Below are 19,263 nucleotides of genomic sequence, written 5' to 3' on the forward strand. Positions count from 1 at the left end.
GGCAAGGCTCTAACTCTGTCCTTGAGAAGGATGAGCCTTAAAACCTTCTGGGGAACATTCCAAAATGAAATTCAAATTAAATAGTTGATGTATTTAAGACTGGTCACGGTGCATAGATTTGTGATTCGGCTCATTTCAACAAGAGTTACAGTTACTTCAAAGTATATGAAAAATAAATTGCACTCTATCCTGAGAGGTCGAATCAGGAGGGGGTGGATTCCCTTAGATATCCCGTGCTCAGAATCCATTGTTAAATTTCCCCTTCATCTCCTCTTCATGCTCTGACCACTCTTGACACAACACAATAAATGTCACAAAGGCAGCAATAAAGTACAGTGAGTTTGTTATGCACTTCATCAGAATGCAGTTTTGAACCAATTCCTTTGCCATTATCCAGACTCAGTGCTGGTCACTTTGTTATCTTCTAATGAAGGCCACACTTCAAATCGATGTCTTGCTTGAGGGTTATTCTGAAGAACGCCGCACCACAGACTGATGGAATCAGGACTGCACTTGGATCCCGCACACAGACTGCTCCTGATTTCTATCTTCACTACTGTGGCCAGCTCATAATACCAAAAATTTTAAAAAGCATAGCAGTTTTCGGTGCAGGCAAATCCCACACAGAGCTTTGCAGAGGGAGTTAGGCAGGAATTAGGGAAATGTGCAGAAGTACAGCACAGGAAAAGGCCCTTCAGCTCGCAGTGCCTATATCAACACCAATGCTAATATAAACTAATCTCAGCTGCTTGCATACGGTCCATTGCCCTTTATTCTCTGCCTGTTCATGTGTCTGTCTAAACGCTTGTTAAACTTTACTAGCACTTGTGTTTCTTCAACATCTCCCTGAGCAGCACCACTGTTCCAACGTGCTTCAAGGCTGCTACCATCGTCCCCGTGCCAAAGAAGTCTTCAGCGTCCTGCCTAAATGACTACCATCCCGTTGCACTTACATCCATCATCATGAAGTGTTTCGAGAGGCTCATCATGAGGCATATCAAGACCCTGCTGCCCCCTTCACTGGAACCCCTGCAGTTTGCGTACTGTCCTAAATGCTCAACAGATGACGCTATTGCCACCACCCTCCACCTGGCCCTAACCCACCTGGACAAAAAAGACACATACGTTTGGATGTTGTTCATAGACTTCAGTTCAGCATTCAACACAATCATCCCTCAGAAACTGATTGGAAAGCTCAGCCTACTGGGGCTGAACACCTCCCTCTGCAACTGGATCCTAGATCAGTCCGGATCGGGAGCAGCATCTCCAACACCATCACACTGAGCATGGGGGCCAGGGTTGCGTGCTCAGTCCACTGCTGTTCACTCTGCTGATCCACGACTGTGCTGCAACACACAGCTCGAACCACATCATCAAGTTCGCCGATGACACCACCACGGTGGGTCTCATCAGCAAGAACAACGAGTCAGCTTACAGAGAGGAGGTGCAGCGGCTAACGGACTGGTGCAGAGTCAACAACATGTCTCTTAATGTGAACAAAACAAAAGAGATGGTTGTTGACTTCAGGAGGGCATGGAGCGACCACTCCCCGCTGAACATTGACGGCTCCTCAGTAGAGATCGTAAACAGCACCAAATTTCTTGGTGTTCACCTGACGAAGAATCTCACCTGGTCCCTCAACACCAGCTCCATAGCAAAGAAAGCCCAGCAGCATCTCTACTTTCTGCGAAGGCTGAGGAAAGTCCATCTCCCACCCCCCCCCCCCCATCCTCATCACATTCTACAGGGGTTGTATTGAGAGCATCCTGAGCAGCTGCATCACTGAGAGAGATCATCGGGGTCTCTCTCCCTGCCATCACGGACATTTACACCGCACGCTGCATCCGCAAAGGAAACAGCATTATGAAGAACCCCATGCACCCCTCATACAATCTCTTCTCCCTCCTGCTGTCTGGGAAAAGGCTCCGAAGCATTCGGGCTCTCATGACCAGTCTATGTAACAGTTTCTTCCCCCAAGCTATCAGACTCTTCAATACCCGAAGCCTGGACTGAGTCTTTGCCCTACTGTCCTGTTTATTATTTATTGTAATGCCTGCACTGTTTTTGTGCACTTTATGCAGTCTAGTGTAGCTTTCTCTGTGTTTTTTTTTATTACGTAGTTCAGTCTAGTTTTTTGTACTGTGTCATGTAAACCATGGTCCTGAAAAACGTTGTCTCATTTTTACTATGCACTGTACCAGCAGTTATGGTCGAAATGACAATAAAAGTTGACTTGACTCTTTCAGCACTTCCCCTGAAAACACGTTTCAGGTACCTACCAACCTCTGTGTAAAAAAAAACATGCCTTGTGAATCTCCTTAATCTTTTGTCCTTTAGGCTTTGACAGTTCCATCCTGGGAGAAAGACTCTGACAATCTACCCCATCAATGCTGCTTATAATTTTACATGCTTCTATCAGGTTGCTTCCTCAGCCCATGTTTCTGCTAAAACAATCCCACTTTGTCCAATTTTTCCTTACAGCTAATTCTCTCTAATCCACACAACATCCTGGTGAACCTTTTCTGTTCCACCTCCCAAGTCTCCCACATCCTTCCTGTAATGTTGCAATCAGAACTGGACACAATATTCCAGATGTGGCCTCACCAAAGTTTCATGCAGCTGCAACATTGATTTACTGACTGTTATATTTGATGCTCTGACTGATTAAGGAAAGCATTCTGTATACCTTCTTTACCACCCTATCCATGTGTGGTGCCATTTTCGGGGAGCTACAGACCTGCACCCAAGACCCCTTTGTGCATCAATGCTCCCAATGGTCTTGCCGTTTACAGTATATTTTCTTCTTTCATTTGACCCCGTGAAATGCACCACCTCACATTCATCTGAATTGAACTCCATCTGCAACTTCTCTGTCTACATTTCCATATGATCTATATCCTGCCATATCCTTTAAAAACCTCCTTTGCTGACGACAATTGCCCCAATGTGAGAGGAGGGAATGTCATGGGATTTGGGTGGGGAGCATGAAAATGTTATATATGTAAAACCAAATTTCACCAGCTTGGTCTCTCATTCACGGACTCTTTTGCTGACCTACCATATATTCTTTCACTTAATCTATATTTTGGCAACAATGTACAGAAAATACCTTTACATTAAAGTGTGAAGCAATTCAGCTTTAAAAGCTCAGTTGGAAAATAAGGGCATACGAATAATTCATTAGTCTTCATATGAAGGACTGTAGGCGATTAGTCATTGCTACTGCAGAAACTGAATGCTGTTCAATTGTGTACTTGATGTAAATAAAGTGCCTCACTCCGAGCTTGTATCATTTATAAAAATAGATAGTTCAGAGCATGCCTTTAAAGTGAGAGGGTGTAAGTGCAAAGGACTGTGCAGAGGAAGTTTTGAGACAGAGACTGGTGGGTGCCTGGAATGTTCTGCCAGTGGTGGTTGTGGAGGTGAATACAATGGTAGTGTTTAAGAAGCAGCTTAGACAGGCACATGAATGTGCATAAAATGGAAGGCCATTGAACATTTTGAAGGCAGAAGGGATTAGTTTAGTTATATGTTTAATTACTGGTGCGCTGGTTGGCATCCATCTGTCTCAAAGGACAAAGGGTGACGGAGACAAAGGCGGGAGGTATGGAGATCTTGAGATGCACAGTTATCAAGATCCCCCTCTCGGCCTCACCAGTGTAGTCCAAAGGAAAGCTTATGAAGCAATATGTTTGGCACCAGCTTGGCTGCAGGAGCGGCCAGAAGGATATTCAGTGACATCCAGCTGCCTTAGGGGCTCCACTCCAGATTTGCTGTCTGGGCTTACTCCTGGAGCCTTTGTCTCTCCCGAGGCTGCCCATAAGGGCCTGTGTGTCACATGTGCAGGGGCCAGACCTCCTCCCTGTCCTCTGTAGTTCAGCCTGAGTCCGAAAGGAGTTCAGTTTCCGTGTGTCTCCAGCAAGGAGGCACGACATGAGGCTTGTTGTTGGAGAGACTTATACACTCAGCTCTCCTTTTCACGAGACAGCTGGCAAACGATGGAAATTGAAAGTGAGAGTGTCAAGCACTAGCCACTATGCTATCACACTGGACATGTCACAACAACCGTTTTGACACCAATTAATCACTACTTTATCATAAACACAAGACATTTTGCAGATGCTGGAAATCCAGAGCAATACACACAAAATCCTGGAGGAACCTGGCACATTAGGCTGGAGAGGAATAAACAGTTGACCTTTCAGGCCAAGACCCTTCATCAGGACTGTAAAGGAAGGGGGAGAAAACCAAAATAAGGTAAGGGAGAAGGAAGATTAATTTAATTAGTTTGGCACAATACCATGAGGTGAAGGGTATGTTCTACATTTCACTTGAGGCTGATGTGAGCTTTACTTTTCGGATGCCCAAGACAACAGCTCTGGAAGGTTTAATTTAATCCCTGTTGTAGATGTCAATCTGCACTGAGTTGTAGCCTCCTTGTGAATCAGAGAGCCTGCAGGAAACACACAGCAAGTTAGCCAGCATCTGTGGAAAGAGAACCGAGTTAATATTTTTATTATAACACCCACAAAATGTTGGAGGAACTCAGCAGGCCAGGCAGCATCTATGGAAAAGAGTACAGTTGACATTTTGGGCTGAAACCCTTCTGCAATGATGCTGCTTGGCCTGCTAAGTTCCTCCACCATTTTCTGTGTGTTGCTCTGATTTCCAGCATCTGCAGATTTTCTCTTGTTTGTGATTAGATTTAACATTTTTATTTCACACTTTCAACATCTGCAGTAATGTTCTTTCCCTCCTCAGGGTTCAGTTTCCTAATTCCAAAACTATACCCCAGGAATGTTGCTGGTACATTGAATTAAGATTTTTAGTTATAATCCTTGATTGATGTTATACTCTACCTGGATATTGGGAAGGAAGGGGAACACTCCAGGTTTCAGAGGCCTGTTTACAGTGGTGACAGGTGACACTGCTCAAGTGAACATGCAGTGGAAGAAACCTAAAGTTGTGAATGACTCCAAGTGCATTCACAGTTTCGAGAAGTGGAGAGAAATGTAACAAAACACAGGCACTTGGAAGAGAATTCCAAAGTACAGGGCCAAGTGGAGGTCAAACACTTTACCCTTGGCAGAAAAAAAAACATAAGCAATAAATTGATTGTTCTATTAACTTGTTGTATTTTAACTCAGTGAGCTGGGAGGACTCTGCCGCTAAAAGCATTCCTTTCCCTTGTTTGGCTGCAGAACAAGTGCCCATGATCCTGCCTTGTTAACACTGTATAAAGGCTCAGGGTCAGCTAGAGCAACAGATTTGCCTATACCCATGGGGGAATGTGAATCTAGCCAACCAATACAGTAGCCTCTGGACTTTGATCTGTCATCAACACTTGATCTTGTCCATTAAAAGCCATTGATTAGCCATAGGCATGGCTGAAGCAACATAATTTCAACCATGTGCACCAACTTTACTTGAGAATGTAAGGTGACTGCAAATACTCATGTAATCCAGATATGTGTAGTACACATAGTACATACATTAAGGGCAGCTTATGTTCCAGGATACCAATGCTTTATAGTGGCGTAGTTAAAAGTGAGGGCAGCTGTGTCAACAGTGGTAGAACATAGAGCAAAATGCCCTGTTTATGATAATTTATCGTCTGTTTCTGCCACATGAAACTGATAGAAAGGAGAAGTCTAGCTTATATGCCAGGAGTCTACAATCTGGAAATGTTCTCAGACTCCATTGGTTTTGTGGACTTCAGAAAGGGAACATGAACCAATCCTCATAGAGAGATCAGAAATGAGCAACTTCAAGTTCCTGGATGTCATTATCTCTAAGGACCTAACCTGGATGCATCATATTGATGCAGCTACAGCGAAGACAGGACAGTGGCTATATTTCAGTAGGGGTTCGAAGAGATTTGGCTTGTCACCTAAAACACTTGAAAACCTCTATAGACGTACCGTGGAGAGCATTCTGACAAGCTGAATCACTGACTGGTTTGGGGGGGGGGGGGGGGGAGTTGCTACCGCACAGGATCAAAAAAAGCTACAGAATGTTGTAAAATTATGCAACTCTATCCATGGGTACTAGCCACCGAGGTATCCAAGACATCTTCAAGGAGCAGTGCCTCAGAAAGGTGATGCCCTTTATTAAGGACCCCATAACCCAGGACATGCTCTCTTCTCATTGTTAAAGTCAGGAAGGAGGTACAAAAGCCTGAAGGCACACACTTACCAATTCAGCAACAGCTTCTTCCCCTCTACCATCCGATTTCTAAATGAACCCATGAACACTACCTCACGTTTTTATTTCTGTATTTGCATTACTATTTTTAATTTAATTACTTAATACACATATACCTACTGTAATTCTTTTAATTAATTTTTTCAATATTTATCATGTATTACATTGTACTGCTGCTGCTAAGTTAATGAATTTCACATGCAGGTGATACTAAACCTGATTCTGATTTTGATCAATTTGGTTGAAGTTTTGTATATATTTTGTATACTGTTCAACAATCTTGATACTAATTCCATTGTCTCTGCAGTGATCTTAATCAAAGTTGTTGTTGCATGATATCATTAAACTTGATGACAGTAAAGCTATAAATTGATATAGATATTATTTGTCAGCTGTGCCTTACTGCCGTTACCCCGAGGGAGAAATTTATGGATTCAGTGCACATTTAAAGCAGTGTAGAGGTACAGGGTTTTCAGAAAGAGTATGTTTCAGACAAGACTGATGCCTCATCTGCCTCGATGACAAAATACTACAAGACATTATGTTTTGGGAGAGTGGGAGAATTTTATCTGATAGAGTTGTCAATATTTATCAATATTTAACTATTAATAGGAATCTTTTGGTTATTATTACATGACTATTTATTGGGACTTGCTAAATCAAAATTGGCTATTGTATTTCCTATACTATGGCAGCCAAAATACTTAAAAATATACCTTCTTCCCCTTAGGCAGTCCCTTGGAATGAGAGAGAGGCTAAGCAAGTTGGGTCTGTGTCCTTAGAGTTTAGAAGAATGAAGAAGTCATTGAAATGTATCAGATCATAAGAAGGCTTGACAGGCTTGTTAGTTGTTGAGATGTTTCATGGCTGGATGATTTGCAAACAAGGGGATATAGTTTTGCAATAAGGGACCAGACATGTAAAATGTGGTAGAAAGTGATAACACTTTTGAACTGTCTGTCCAAAAGAGTTGTAGAAGCTGGATTATGAGAAGTATTAAGAAACTAGATACATTTTTGAGAGATTGGGAAATTAAAGGCTATGGTGACCTTGCAGAGATCTGGGTTAGATTAGGCATGATCTTATTGAATGGGATGTTGAATCTTTATCGAGGAGGCTTTCAGCACGCTTTGAGTCTTTTCCTCCGTTTTCCTGGTAACCTCCTCCTTTATCAGAGTTTAGAGGATCTGGTGAGGAGCATGCATAGGATGCAGCCTACTCAACTGAGCTGACTGCGCATAATAAAGGTCTCCATGTAGGGGATGTTGGGAAAGGAGATCAAGTCAAGTCAAGTCACTTTTTATTGTCATTTCGACCATAAACTGCTGGTACAGTACAAGTAAAAATGAAACAACATTCCTCCAGAACCATGGTGCTACAAGAAACAATGCAAAACTACACTAGACTATGTGAGAAAACTCAAGGCTTCACTAGACTACATAAAACAACACATAAACTACACTAGGCTACAGACCTACATACGACTACATAAAGTGCACAAAACAGTGCAGGGCAGTACAATAATTAATAAATAAATAATAAACAAGGCAATAGGCACAGTAGAGGACAAATTTCAATATAATAATAAATGATGTAGATGTCAGTCTAGACTCTGCGTATTGAGAATCTGATGGCTTGGGGGAAGAAACTGTTGCACAGTCTGGTCGTGAGAGCCCAAATGCTTCGGTACCTTTTTCCAGACGGCAGGAGGGAGAAGAGTTTGTATGAGGGGTGCGTGGGGTCCTTCACAACGCTGTTAGCTTTGCGGGTGCAGCGTGTGGTGTAAATGTCTTTAATGGCGGGAAGAGAGACCCCGATGTTCTTCTCAGCTGGCCTCACTATCCGCTGCGGAGTCTTGCGATCCGAGATGGTGCAACATTAATGTTGTTTCACCTTAGATTGGCCTATGTCTGCTTGATTGCCCTGAGTCTCTCAGGATTCTTGAATGCACAAAGGAATTTTGGTCAAGTGATGTTAAAATGTGTGATGTATACTAAGTGATGCAATTAAGTGGCAGTCTGTCCATATGAACATCATATGCTTGGAACATCTGATAGAAACTTTAGAACCTGATACATGAAGGAATGACTATTGTTAGTTAAATGGTTAATTGGGTTGAGACTATTATATTGGGTTGAGAACTTCAATAGAGTGCCCTGGGCATTCTCTCTTCTCTCCTTTTCTATCAGGCAGAAAATGCAGAAGCCTGAAAGAACACAACGCCAGGCTCAAGGACATCTTCTATTCAACTGTTAAAAAACTATTGATTCTCTGACATGAGAAATTGGACTTTTGACATCGCAGTCTACATTGTTATGATCTTGCAACTTATTGTTTACCTGTACTGCAATGTACTTTCTCTGTAGGTGTTGTCCTTTATTCTGCAACTGTTGGTTTTTTTTGCCTCAATGCATTGAGTAAGTTTGATCTGTAGGAACAGTATGCCAGAGAAGCTGTTCATTGCACTGTGGTACATATGACAATAATAAGCTAATTCCAATCCAATTATTTTATATTCAGAAGAGTAGATGGGCCTTAAGTTAGCATCTCCTCCATCTGGCCATGTAGGTTTCTTCAGTGTTGCCCTGGACTACAGACGCTTGAAGATTATATGCATGCAGCAGTTGGTCCATATGTACTTCATATGCTTGGAGAATCTGATTGAATCTTTACACCTGATGCACAGATGACTACATTTAGCTAAATCATTAACTTGTGATGAGGAATGAAACATACATATTTTCCGGGGCACTGTGAAAACTATACTTCTTCTATTAATAGCTTTCACGTTGTGCCTTGGAGTGAAGATAGAACCGTCAAGGCAAGGTTGCTACATTCACGTCTTACTTATGTTTCTTCCCTCACCTCCTTTTACGAAGGAGGCATCGGCAGGACAGCTTCCTATCCAAGTTGCCATTTTAATGTGAGCCGACGGAAGTATTGGGGACATTTTTTCTGGAGGATATCAGAGCCAGTTGTAAAGTTGAACAGCTCAGAAACAAGCCCTTTGGCACACTATGTAGATGTTGCTCATTGTATCTGTCTACATTAGTCACGTTTACTTGCATGAGGAATATAGCGTTCTATGTCTTGAAAACTCATGTACTTGTGTAGATACTTCTGAAATGTTGTGAAAGTATCTGTCATCACAATTTCTTCTGGTAGTGTATTACAGACTCCAACTCCACTCCACATGGAAAAACATTATCTCTCAAAATCCATCCACACCCCTTACCTCTCATCTTAAGACTATGCCATGCTTAGACACCCTCTCACCATGACGAAAAGGACTTTTTCCAACCTGAGCTATTCCCATCATAATTTTATATTCCTCAATTATTATTCATTGCAGGAGGAATCAGTAGAAGAGGAAGCAGGTATCACGTCCTCCTCTGACTCTCATCCTTGTTCTTTTGAAGTAAGGCACAGTGCAATACTGCAGTTGTGCTCTAGTTCTGAGGTGGCAAACTCAGCACAGTCCTTGGCTGCTGGTTTAGTACAAAACACATAAGCTGGCCAGTTGTCATTTCACACCCAAGATTCATTGGAGGCTCCCCCCCCCCCCCACCCCCAGTTGTAAGTTTTCAATCATAACACCTTTCAAAATACAAATTTTGCAAAAATAATACGAGTTATATCAGATTCTGAAAAATGTTCTGTGCAGCCATATCCCAACTAAAATGTCTGCATAACATTTCCACTGGAACTTTTCTGCTGATAATTCATTTATTTAATAATTAAATCCTTTTGAGAAACCCGTCTGCCAGACTTCCATAGGCTTCCAGGGATGTAGAAGGAATATTGCAGTCAGATCTGTGCCAAGTTTCAAAAGTCAAGCATTGGAGTTGTATCAGTTAAAGCAGAAGTGTGGACGAAGCACTCCTTTATTTTTCTGAAAGGACAGAGCTCAGATATTTTCAATCCCCTGGCAGTAATTAGTTGTGCTTTACAGGTTCTTGTGTTAACAATGCAGTGGATTTTTTCCATAATCCTCTAATTACTACAGACTCAAATCCCAGGGCGGGCTTATAGGCAGATCAGAACTCAAGCAACATAGTTTCCTCTCTCCCACCCCAGTGTGTTGATATCACTTCACATACGCATAGAGCTGCTGCATTTAACTGGCAATTTGTCCCATTTTCCACTGCCTGCTTTTATATACATAATGCAAATAGTGTGGCAAGTGTGTTATGATGAATAGATTCTCTGAAATGTTTAAAATATACATAGAGAGTGCTAACATATGTACTTTGCACTGTGTGGTTTCTGTGTAATTGAACTTAATGAAGAATGAAACTCGGTGGGCCTGCTGCCTCATTTACTCCAGCATATTGACATTCCAACATCTTGTGTTTTACAGAAAAGGTGCTTCATTTAGAATTGCCATGGTGACCATGGTGGACTGGAGCTGCCCTTTTCTCTCTGCGAACCAATTACAACAAGGGGCAAGGTAGATTATCTCCACTTACTTTATGTATTTCCATATGTGTCCTGTGTTTACGAAGCCCAGATTATGTTCATGCAGTGTTTTTACAGCTGATTTTAAACTCTCACTGTCCTGAAGTCCATGAAATACTGTACACCCATCGAGCTTCGTTACTAAACATTATCACATTCACAGGCTAGCCGACCTGTGACCCTGGTTAGGTCATCACATTTAAGCTGTTATATCAGTAAGGGGCTGAGTGTTTGCATTAAAACATTAAAAAAATGAAAACAGTACTTCATGACAAGGCTTGCCTTACTGCGGATTTCAGATGTGCGAGACATTCTCTGAGGAAAACCAAGACTACCGCATAAACAGACTTAAAACCAGGTCAAGCTTCCAATGACTGTGACTCACCTGGGATTAAGATATGCAATATTAGTATAAATCTATCAGAAGAGTGAATATTTTGTAAGTCCGGTACTTCCTTCCCATTTTGTCATTGGCCTTGGCAGAAACTGAGAATTCTTGCCTCTGACTCATAAGGCTGTGAGTTCAAGCCTGCTCCTGAGACCAATATATTCTTAACCAAACTGAGGGAGGAACTGCACTGATGAAAATGCCATTTGTGTCAAGGCTACATCTGGCTTCTCAGGTGAATGCAAAAGATCTCATTCAGAAAGCACAGCAGCTTTCCTGTAGTGCTGGTTCAACGAGTAGGGAAGGCTGTGTCACCAGTTTGATCTTGACGCCCGCTGCCTGTCTGTATGGAGTTTGCAAGTTCTCCGTGTCAATGCATGGTTTTTCCCTGGGTTACTCTTGCATTCTAAAGCTGTACTCTTTGGTAGGTTCACTGGCCACTGCAAATTACCCCTAGGGCTTAGGTGAGTTGTAGTAGAATTGGAAGAATATGTGGGGGAATTGGGAGCGCTCCCACATCTGGTGTATGCTCAATGGGCTGAAAGAAAAACCAAGACTGCTTAACATTTATTTAATTGTTTGTAGCAGCCTGGCACATGGAAACTGGCTATTTCTCACTGTGCAACTGGATGACCACCACTTTACTGGCTTTACAGCAAATTGGGAAATTGGAAGGTTCTGAAATGTGTCTAGCACATTTCTTCCTTGGCACACAAGATTCCACAGATTCTAGAAATCCAGATTAACACATATAAAATGCTGAAGGAACTCGGCAGGTCAGGCAGCATCTATGGAGAGGATTAAAGAATTAGCATTTCAGGTGGAGTCCTGATGAAAGGTCTCCACCCAAATTATTGTTCCTCTCCATAGATGCTGCTTGCTATGCCGATTCCCTTCAGCATTTTTGGGTGCAACATTTCTTCATTATTTTGAGAGGGGATGGACTTGCAGCCAAATTTTTGCTGGAGAGTTTAGCACACTTGTAAAGGAATGATCCAAAATGTAACATTGACCAAACAAACCTATAGGGAACCAATCTCTATTTGCTTCCATAAGTATTTCCTTTGTGTAGTTCAATGGCAACCATTAGAAATCCTACACTGAGGGTCTTGGCATGGCTACACTACCAAACAATATATTGGTTGCCAACGTAACTTCACAGAATGATGCAATTCAGAAGGGCTTTTCTGTTTCACTGTTCGAGTATGGTTGCATGGCATTAAACTGTACATGATCTAATCGGCCATTCTCTACATGAGATAACAGAGTGAGGTAGGCCGACTATTCAGCTGTGGTGGTGTAGTGGGGGTTGGGGTTGCAGTGTTGAAGTTGATCTGCGTATCGCAACCAAACCTAACCTCGAGCTCACCCATCCAGCCGCCATCTGACCTACAGAGGTTGTCAGGAATTGAAAAAGCAGTTGAGCGTTCCCCCCCCCCCCTTTAGCCCAGTGTCCCAGATGTAAAGGACAGTAACTAATCCCTCCGCACAACATAGATCAAATAACTCACTGTTCAACCATGGCCCTTTATTCATTCCTCCATTGTAGTTGAGTTTTAAAAGTTTTAACTAAAAACTTCATTTGTTTGATAATATACAATTAATCAAGTCAACGCCAGAACCCTTTCAAATGAAGCCCCTTTCATGGAAGTGATCCATGTTACCTGAAGTTTTGAACGCAAGTTTGGAGGTGCAGTCTTATATAAAGAATTGGGTAAACAGGTGCCAGGGAATTCTGATCTGTGGACTGGTGTAAAGAAAGAAACAAGTTGCGAGCACCATCTCAATCCTCTTTGCTTGACCTTTTCTGCTTTTCCTTCAATAGTTAAAAAAAATCTCGACATTCATATAAGTGTGATAGTGGAACCCTTACAGGTAAAAGAGAGAGAAAAAAAGCATCTTTAACTGTGGTGGGGTACAAACCGTTCATGTTACGGGTCCCAAATGCTAATTGTCCATTCTCAGGACGCGCTTGAGTTTTCTGATGCTGCCTAACCCGCTCAGTTCCTCCAGCGCCGTTGCGTGTTGCTCGCGATTCCAGCATCAGCACTCTTTTGCGTCTCCGAAAACAAAACAACAAATTTCTGGGAAACTCAGCGTGTCAAGCAGCATGTACAGAAGAGAAAAAGAACTGTCGCTGTTTCAGGACAAACGTGCTTCCGTCTGATTTTTATTTCGGGAAGGTAATCTAAGAGGACCTGAAATTGACGAGGGGGCTGTTTTAGGAGGAATACGGCGCGGCTCCGGCTTACAGCCACGGCTGATGCTGGCAGCAGAGAGTCCCAGCCAAAACTAGGAGACTCCAGTTGCAACTTAACTCTCAGTCACTTCACTTACTCCCTCCCAGACTTGCAGTGCATAGTTTGCCAATGACTCTGGCCGCAGTTAGACGGCTCCGGACAACTTTCTGAACTTGATCTTGAAGAACAGGGAGGAGGCGAGATGGGGTTCGAACTAGATCGTTTCAACGGAGAGGTTGACCCCGAGTTGAAGTGCAACCTGTGCAATAAGGTGCTGGAGGACCCGCTGACCACTCCGTGCGGGCACGTCTTTTGCGCGGGCTGTGTGCTGCCCTGGGTAGTGCAACAGGGCATGTGCCCAGTGAAGTGCCAGAGGATGTCCACGAAGGAACTCAACCACGTCTTGGCGCTCAGGAACCTCATCTCCAAGCTGGACATTAAGTGCGACTATCGGTTGCGTGGCTGCACCAAGGTGGTTCACCTGCAAAACCTCGCCGAGCATGTGGAGATGTGCGACTACAGCCCGGCCCGCTGCAGGAACAAGGGCTGCAAGGAGGTGCTGAACCTGAAGGACATGGATGTGCACATGCGGGAGAGCTGCGAGTGCCGGCCGGTGGGCATATGCGAGCAGGGCTGTGGGCTGGTGCTTCTGCACCGCGACCTGGCGCAGGCGGGCGGCCGCCACTGCTGCCTCCAGGCGCTGAGGGCGCAGAGCGGCTCGCTGCAGCTGCAAGCGGCCGGCTTGGCGCAGGAGCTGCGGCAGCAGGCGGCCCGCGCCGGCAAGCGGGAGAAAGCGCTGCTCGCCCGCGTCTCGGCGCTGCAGAGTGAAGTTCAGCTTACCGCCCTGCGCTACCAGAGGAAGGTCCAGCACTACATGGGCCACGGCAAGGAGGTGGCGGGCCGCTGCGGGGTGAGCTCCGGGCGGGGGAGGACGAATAGGGGTGGGTAAGAACGGAGGGGTTGTGGGGACGAGAGGGCTGGATGAAAAAGAGGAGGAGGAGGGGCGGCGGGAGGACACAGAAGGGTCGGGGAGAGAATGGGGCAAGGGGTTGCAAAAAGTTAGGGGAGGCAGAAGGGAGTGAGGGCTGCAAAAGGTAGGAGAGGGAGTTGGGGAAAGGGGGTAGGATAGGGAGTCAGTTAGGAGGTGGCAGGTCTGGGGTTTGGACTGCGAGTGGGGAACGTGGGAGAGAGTATATCGGGGATAAAGACCAGTGGCAAATTGAGGGGGTGGGGGCATTAGACAAAGGAGGAATTGAGGGCTCATCAAGGCAAAGTTGGGCGGTGTTGGGTGGATAAAATTTGTTGTCGGGGAGTGAGAGGAATGGGAAGAAGGTGACGGAGGGCACAATAAATGGCAGCAGAAGTAGGGGTTACAGTGGTTAGGTTCTTGCCCCTCCCCTCTCTCAGATGTACTGTGTTATTGCCCCTGGAACCTTCCCGTTTACTGGGCCGGCCACGAAGGTGGTGCTTAATACGAGTTGTCAGCTGCCAGTGCAACTCTGACCGAGTTTAAACAGAACGGGATTAATTAATTGCAGGAATTCTAACAGCGGGGAAGCAGTGGGGACTACACAGGGCGGTGACTTATTTTTGATCGCGATGCGATTTTTGCATTTGGTCGATTTAAACTGCGTTGATATCCGAATATGAGGAAAGTTTCTAACGCGGACATTTGTTAAATATTTAACGCTACTTTGGATCAAAATGCAAACAAAAGCTACGCCGGGGGGCGCGTGTTAATTAGAGTTCTAAAAAAATCGATTAACCTTTCAAGTGTCAAAACCATCTGTTTCCAATTTTGCACTTAACTTTAGTACTAATTCAAACACAAAGTTGATTGGAACACACTGGGAGAAGCTTTTTTTCCCCCAAAGTCGAGAAAGGTAAATCGGTTGAACGTCCTAGTCTCTCCGCTGTTCAGTCTGGTGTCCTGGCCTCAATTCTAACTCGCCCCGGCTTGACTTCCCATGTCTTTTAATGCCTGCGAAACTAGGTGTCCTTGAATATTGCTGGTATTCTAAATACAGCTGTTGACGTGAACCCTGCAGTGACTGAAATCGGGGATTACAACCAGACCCTTCAGCAGCCTATTGTGTTGTTGCTGGACCGCTCATTCATTGCTCCGGGGGTTGCTGTGTTTGAACCATTGTTTGTGTATGTGCGTTCGTTAATAAAGGTGGTTAAGATGTTTTCCAATTCATCTGGAGCGCAAATAATATGCTCGTAACTTTTCTCAGTGAAAAGATACGGAATGAATACGCTCCCACTGACCCCTCGGTTAAAGGTAGGGGTCCGTGGCATTAAAAAGGTTGGGAACCCTTGTTTTATAGTAACTTGAAAGATATTTTGGGGGTGGGTGGGACAGATGGCAAGATCATTGCCCAGAATAAGAGTGCTTAGATACTAGGTGAAGGTTGGGGGGATTAGAGGGAATTCTGCAGGTATGTATTTTCCCTGGAGATTGGTTGGAATCTAGAGCAGGCTACTTGAGGAAGTGATTGGAAGAGGATGTTTAAGGAGCACTTGAATTGAATCGACTTTAGTACTTACATCCTTCATATATATGAGTAAAAATCTTTGTCTCTGTTCACATGTACAATTATAGTAATTTATAATATTGTGTTCAGGATAGTCAACATGAATTAATCAGTCTGATGGCCTGGTGGAAGTTGTCCTGGAGCCTGCTGGTCCTGGCTTTTATGTTGTGGTATTGTTTCCTGGATGGTAGCAGATGGAACAGTTTGTGGTTGGGCTCACTTGGGTTTCCAGTGATCCTTTTTACACATCTGTCTTTGTAAATGTCCTGAATAGTGGGAAGTTCACATCTACAGATGCACTGGACTGTCTGCACCACTCTCTGCAGAGTCCTGCAACTGTGGGAAGTACAGTTCCCATATCAGGCAGTGATGCAGCCCCTCAGGATGCTCTCAATTTTGCCCCTGTAGAAAGCTCATAGGATTTGAGGGCCCACACCAAATTTCTTCAACCATTTGATGTGAAAGAGACACTGTTGTGCCTTTTTCACCACACAGCCAGTATGTACAAACCATGTGAAATCCTTAGTGATGTTTATGCCGAGAACTTAAAGCTGTTCACCCTCTCAACCCCCCCCCCCCCCCCCCCGATCCATTGATGTCAATAGGGGTTAGTTGTTTCCATTCCTCCTGTAATCCACAACCAGCTGCTTTGTTTCTGCGACATTCAGGGAGAGGTTGTTTTCTTTTCACCACTGTGTCAGGGTGATGACTTCTTCTCTGTAGGCTGCCTCATTATTATTTGAGATTAGGCCAGTCCGTGTAGTGTCATCAGCAAATTTAATTGCAGATTGGAGCCAGACCTTTGGAGCAAATGGGACTACTACAGATAAGAAGAGTGGTCAACATCGACGTGATGGGTTGAAGGGCCTTTTCCTATGCTGTAGCAATCTACCTGGAGGATTACTGCACATGCTCTCAGTTGAAGGTGTTTAAAAGGATGGGGGAGTGATCACTGTGGGGGGGGGGGGGAAATGGGTAAATGTGACAATTTTGGGTGTTTGTTGTCCAGGAGTATTTGTTTTAACTAGCACACCTTGACAAGATGGGTTGAACCATTCATTACCTGTTTTCTTTGAGTACCCCCTCAGAAAGACAATATTTTGCTTTGGTCAGGAAGATTAGGAACATTTTAGAAATGTCTAACAGTAGTACTTACAAGCATTATTATTTCTTACAATAGCTCTAGAATATGACCCAATGATGTCTGTTAATAGGCCTACACTTTGAAAAGTCAGTTTCAACAGTGAACATTACCGCATAATACAAGCCCTTTGACCACCAACCTATTGTACCAATCTGTTATACTACTCCAAGATCAATATAATCCTTCCATCCTACATAGACCTCTATTTTCCCATAAACCAGGTGCCTATGTAAGAGTCTCTCTAATGTCCTTAAAGTATCTAGCTCTATCACCAACCATTCCATGTACCTACCACTCTGTAAAACAAAAATAGTCTCTGACATCCCCCCCCCCCCCGTACTTTCCTCCCAAATCTTAAAATAATGCTCCCTTGTATTGGCCATTTCCATGCTGGGAAAAGGTTTCTGGTTGTTCACTGAAACAATACCTCTTATAATCTTCTATACCTCTATCAAGTCACTTTTCAACTTTTCATCGTCCTTCGCTCCAAAGAGAAAAGCCCTAACTCATTCAACCTATCTTCAATTAGACTTGTGCCTGTTTTTACGATTAAGAGATGGACTTACACTTGACATGGAGCAATATCACTGAAAGTAAATTCTCATTTAAAAAAAATAATAAATGCCCCTCTGTGAATGCTTGATGTAAATTGAGCCAAATGGGTGTAACTGGTGATCTTAAAAACACCCTCCCTCTTTTCTGGATCCCAAACCTGACACAAATGGAAAGAATTATGGAGTTGTGTTATGGGTGACGCAGTGCATTGAAGGGATCTTTTTCCCTGCTGGAGCTAAAGGATTAGCTGTATTTTGCCATTAGTCATTTGGCCCTTCAGATGTTCTGTCAATACACCTGTTGGTCATTAAAGTATTTGGATTTGGGACCATAGGTTTCCAAAGGGATGATAATATCAGACTCTTGAATGCAAAATAATAATGGAAAAAAAACTAAAGGTGAGAAATGCAGAACAAATAAAATTGTGCAGTCATTGAAATAAAACCATAAGTCATAGGAGCAGAGTAGGCCACTATGGCTGATATATTATCCCACTCAATCCCAATCTCCTGCCTTCTCCTCAAAATCTTTGATGCTCTGACTAGTCACGAACCCATTAACTTCTGCTTCAGATATATCCAATAGCTTGCCCTCCGCAGCAATCTGTGGCAATGAATTCCACAGATTCAGCACCCTCTGGTTTAAAAAAAAATCCTTCATCTTTGGTCTCAATGGACATCCCTCTATTCAGAGGCTATGCCCTTTGGTCTTAGCCTCTCCCACTACAAGAAACATGCTCTCAACGTCTGCTCCATCTAGGTCTTTCAACACTTGATAGGTTTCAATGAGATTCTGCCCCCCCCCATTCTTTCCAAACTCAAGTGAGTACAGTCTGAGAGCCATCAAACTCTTCTCCTATGTTAACCCTTTCATTTCTGGAATCATTCTTGTGAACCTCCTCTGTATCCCCTCCGAAGTCAGCTCTGCTTTTCTTAGATAAGGGGACCAAAATTGCTAACTATCCACCACATGCAATGTAACCAGTACCTTATAAAGCCTCAGTGTTACCTCCCTTGCTTTTATACTCTTAACTTTCTCAAAATGAATGCTAACATTACATTTGTCTTCCTTTGCACTGACTCAACCATTAGTGAATCTTGCACAAGAATCTTTGCACCTCTGATTTTTGAATTTTCTCCCCATTTAGTCTACACCTTTATTCCTTCTACCAAAGTGTATGACCTGACACTTAACTACACTATATTCCATCTGCCACTTGTTTGCACAGTCTACTAATGTGTCTGAGTCCTGCAGACTCCTTGCTTCCTCAAAACTATTGACCCCTCCACTTATGTTCGCATTGCCCGCAGACTTCAGCACAATGCCGTTGATACCGTCATCCAAATCATTACCATATAATATGAAAAGAAACGGTCCAAACATCAACCCCAACACAACACAGCTGGTCACCTGCAGTCAAGCTGAAAAGACCTCCTTTATTCCCACTCTTTGCCTCTTGCCAGTCAGCCAATCTTCTATCCATGCTAGTGCCTTTCCTGTAATACAATGGGCTCATAACTGTTACCTCTCTGCGGTCATTTTCCAGTGGTCCAGTATCCACTCTTGCCTCTCCTTTACTCCCCATATATCCTCTTTAATATTATTGACTAGCTACTTTCATACTTTATCTTTTCTATCCTTATTGCTTTATAGTTTTCTTCTGTTGGCTTTTCAATGTCTAACTTCCCACTAATTTTTACTCTACTATATGCTCTCTCCTTTGCTTTTATGCTATTT

At 43.6% G+C, this 19,263-nt stretch overlaps 1 protein-coding gene across 2 annotated transcripts in view; it reads left to right on the forward strand.

Moving 5' to 3' along the window:
- Positions 1–12,665: 12,665 nt before the first annotated feature.
- Positions 12,666–19,263, forward strand: part of LOC132398425 (PDZ domain-containing RING finger protein 4-like) — a 470,759-nt gene continuing 464,161 nt past the window's right edge. Inside the window, exon 1 of one of the 2 annotated variants that reach the window (XM_059977839.1) lies at positions 12,666–14,200. In XM_059977839.1, coding sequence (XP_059833822.1) covers positions 13,493–14,200 — 708 coding nt within the window. In that variant the 5' untranslated portion in view covers positions 12,666–13,492. The remainder of the gene's footprint in view (positions 14,201–19,263) is intronic. The other variant, XM_059977840.1, reaches the window with a different exon arrangement.

This window comes from Hypanus sabinus, chromosome 8, assembly GCF_030144855.1.
Source record: "Hypanus sabinus isolate sHypSab1 chromosome 8, sHypSab1.hap1, whole genome shotgun sequence".
Taxonomy (NCBI): domain Eukaryota; kingdom Metazoa; phylum Chordata; class Chondrichthyes; order Myliobatiformes; family Dasyatidae; genus Hypanus; species Hypanus sabinus.